Source organism: Rutidosis leptorrhynchoides, unplaced genomic scaffold (assembly GCF_046630445.1).
Source record: "Rutidosis leptorrhynchoides isolate AG116_Rl617_1_P2 unplaced genomic scaffold, CSIRO_AGI_Rlap_v1 contig334, whole genome shotgun sequence".
Lineage (NCBI taxonomy): Eukaryota > Viridiplantae > Streptophyta > Magnoliopsida > Asterales > Asteraceae > Rutidosis > Rutidosis leptorrhynchoides.
Genome location: NW_027266574.1, coordinates 14,589 through 18,250, shown reverse-complemented (window position 1 = coordinate 18,250; position 3,662 = coordinate 14,589). Strand labels below are relative to the sequence as shown.

Here is a 3,662-nt window from a genome sequence, read left to right as displayed (position 1 = left end):
GAAGTATGTAGGAACAAAGTAATATTTTCCTTTCAGTGAAATGAAAAATAATATCTTCGTTGCCCGAAGCATGGAGGTTTGTATCGACAGGGCTAGTCGTCTCCTTCAGGTGCCAGGAGTAGTACCATTGTCAAAGGGAAAAAACTTGCCAAGGCTTTAGATCAACGCTCATTCAAAATTGAGATGTGGTAATTTTTTTACACTATTAAAGACATATTTGGTTTATAATTTTTTTATATATATTTTTTCATTAAAAATTCACCAATCTATTTTACGGTATAAAATAATAAATTGAAAATATATTTTATTTTATTATCTTAAAATATTATACTAAAATTATTATTAAATATTTTTTTATATATAAAAAATATATTCTTAACTATAAAAGTTAAAAAAATAAAAAAATCTTAAACTTTACCTGTCAAGTTTTGAATGAACGTTAGTTTAGAACCTCCGCTAACATAAGAGTCAAGTTTTTCCCTAACCAAAAGGATTCCCACCATTACCTAACTCTATGCCACAACATACATTCCCTACAATTCACGACATCCAATATCTCTCCCCAAGCCAACTGCCTTGCCACCACTTCCTATAGTGCCTACCACCATGGTGCCAAGTGTTCCGAAACTAAGCATACTACCTCTTTTGAGCAGCTTCCCCTCAATCCCTATCATAATCCCTATTACACTATCCTTTAACAATATCCCATTCATTTCTCCACCACCTTCAACCACTAGTCTTTGAATGATGTTTTCTCAACTAAACACGAGTTTACGCTGATATTCATAATTTATGTACGTTTACAAATTTTTCCTTCATTTAGTGTTCTATTTGTATGAAAGGAAGATTAATGCAGTTTTTTTTTTTTTTCCTGATAAATGGATGAATATTATTATTAGGCGTTAAAGCCACATTTACCATAGAAAGAAGTAATCTTCCTTGTCCATTGCATTTTGTATTGGCTATGTAATGGGCGAGATGATTACAAAATTTTGGTACAAAAATGAAAGAACATGAAACAAATGCAAGAGCTAGAAATCTGATCCTTTCAATAATGTCTCTGCACGCTAAGAAAGAAGGGCAGTTGTTGTTCAGGTCATTTACAACAATCATTGCATCCGATTCTATGATGACGTGCGAGAAGCCATTTGATTTTGCCAATAATGCTCCAGATAGGATATCTGCTGCTTCAGCATAAGAAATGTCCATATAGCTAGCCTTCCAAAAATTTCGACTGGTAGCACAAAGGATTTCCTTGATCGATCCTGATGACCATACCAAGACCCCAACAATCCCAGCTTCTGAAGAGGGCTGCATCACAGTTAACTTTGCCGAATTCTGTGGGAGGTGGAGACCATCTGGTAGGACCTTCCATGTTTGCTGGATCAGGAGGTTTGCCGAAAATAGTGGAAAGAAAAACTACTTGCCTGGCCAGTGAGACAGCTGAGGATGACGTGGAGCAGAACCCATTCGTCCAGCAAGCATTACGATTTTTCCACACAATCCACAATGCTACATTTAGCATCATCCATTGATCATGATAAAGCAGCTCATACATTCTGAAATACCAGCTAAAGAAATCCTCATTTTCCCAACCATAGGGGTCTAGAGTTGGAAACAATAATGACCAGAAGGCAACCGACTAGTAACACGACAGAAACAAATGTGCTATACTTTCTATATCAGTTCCACAAACAGGGCAATAAGGTGGGGAGTCCATACCTCTGCGACGAAGGGCGTCTCTGGTTGCCAAGCTTTGGTGTTCTAATCTCCACAAGAAGATCTTGATTTTTGGGACAACTTCCAAGTTCAAAATCAACTTCCAGAATCTTGGGAATGGAGGCACATAGTTTCGTCTTGGCTTGATATTTATAGCAATGTAGGACACGCTCCTAACTATAAAGCATTTGTTTTTTGGTCCTTTCCATACTAGCAAGTCAGATCGGTATAGATAAGTGGGAGTCCTACATATCTTGAGCGCCAGCTCTCTGTCAAGGACTGAAGCTAGCAATCTGTAGTTCCACAAACCTGATGATCTGTCCAGGATCTGGGAAACATTAAAGAGGCCTTTGTGAACTAGTGTTGCTTGATCGGACTGGTTAAACACTAGGTTTTCCGACCACGAGTTTTGACATATTATGATATCCTTGATGGAGCCTTACTGTGCCAACAGATTCCGCTAGCACAATAGAATGGCTTTGAGACCGTGACCACAGGACGAGGACACTGCCAATCACAGCTCAGCTGAAAATGAACCTGCGCTCACAGGATGAAGAGCACAGCAACGGAAACAGTAACAATTCAGAAAAGTGAAACAAAGAAAATGAAGATTAAGAAAACTTGAACAAAAACAGAATAGTAATCATATCCATTTGTGATTTGATTTGATGCTAAAACTTAAATCTAAAGGCTTGATTTTGGTATCTAACTTGTTTGGATCTTAAGAAAACTAATTTTGGTTTGGGTATTCTATGGCTTCTCTCACCAATGCAACCAAGGTTTTATAAAACTGTAAAAATGAAGGAAAAATGAAGAAAAACGAAGAAGAACAGTGAAGAAAAATGGCGATTTCAATCAATTTAGTTTTTGTATTGAACGCACAAATAACTTGTTTTCTCCTTCCTTTTGCTTCTTTTCTCTCTTAACTTTTAATCTAACAAAATGACACTATATATATAGGAGTGAACATGCTCGACTCCTACACGAAATGGAAAAACAAAACAGCCTGGAATTTGCAAAAACCAGAAACCATAAAGTAAAACTAAAAGTGGTATTCTCCCTACAATTCGTTTTTCCTGCTCCCTATGTAACTGAAATACACCTACGACTTGTCCTCAACGCGTTTTCGTGCAAATCCCACACTGTAACAGTAAAAACAAGCTGACTGTACTTCATCTTCTTCCTTGCGAAAAGACGCCATTTTTGTTGACTTTCGGGTTGACTTTCGTTCTGAGCTTGATCACGACTGAATCTTCTTCTTAACTTCATCTTCCTACTTCTAACAACTTCTTTTAACTTTGACTTGAATTAAAACTACACTAAAATTTGAATTTCGCCGTTTGCTTGACGGCCAAGCTTTCTCTAGCTTACAGACCCATTTTGCGATCTTCTTAGAACTTCAATCTGAACCTTCAGTTTCCTTCAATGGAGTATTCTCGACATTTTTCCGTCGACAAACACAGCTGCCGTGCCTTCAACTGACAATGCTTGATTTTCGTTCTTCACAGAACAACTCGAACTCACATTATGACTTCTAGGCCATCCCAGACAAAATTGAGCATACCAACTTCTTCGTTTCATCAAGACGAAGCTACCCACTTAACTAATTTATTGAAAACTACAGAAATTAACGACTTGGACTGGAAATTAAAGATAGAACCCTAACCGAATTGGGGCTTTTCGATTTAGGGAATTGCTGGACAATTGCTCTTAGAAGTAGTGTAGGCGACATCTTCCTGAGTGTTTTCGTATGTACCATGGCCTCCGACTTTGCTCCGGCCGGTCCGCAGATCGTTTGCAAGAATTTCCGTCGACAGCTTCTTTGAAACTCCACCCGAGTCCTCAAGCTTTGCTGCAGGTACTGCTGAGTCCTTCTGTTCTGGACAGTGTGCAGTTTCATCCTTCCTGCAGTAACACCTTTCTTCAACACTGCTCGACTTTCC

At 38.3% G+C, this 3,662-nt stretch overlaps 1 protein-coding gene across 1 annotated transcript; it reads right to left on the bottom strand.

The window, feature by feature from the left end:
* Nucleotides 1-1,213: 1,213 nt before the first annotated feature.
* LOC139882980 (uncharacterized) lies at nucleotides 1,214-2,920 on the bottom strand. Its single transcript, XM_071867222.1, has 3 exons — nucleotides 2,826-2,920; nucleotides 1,697-2,036; nucleotides 1,214-1,642 (listed from the first exon to the last, which is right to left on the bottom strand). The coding sequence occupies exons 1-3, from the start codon at nucleotides 2,918-2,920 to the stop codon at nucleotides 1,214-1,216; spliced, it is 864 nt and encodes a 287-aa protein (XP_071723323.1).
* Nucleotides 2,921-3,662: the final 742 nt, after the last annotated feature.

What these genes read in the sequence shown, in the direction of transcription:
- LOC139882980 (XM_071867222.1), bottom strand. Translation starts at nt 2,920, where the DNA reads ATGGCGTCTTTTCGCAAGGAAGAAGATGAAGTACAGTCAGCTTGTTTT. An exon ending in AAACGCGTTGAGGACAAGTC is followed by an intron (nt 2,037 to 2,825) that starts GTAGGTGTATTT and finishes GATCCTGGACAG; the next exon opens with ATCATCAGGTTTGTGGAACT. An exon ending in ACTCCCCACCTTATTGCCCT is followed by an intron (nt 1,643 to 1,696) that starts GTTTGTGGAACT and finishes TCGTGTTACTAG; the next exon opens with TCGGTTGCCTTCTGGTCATT.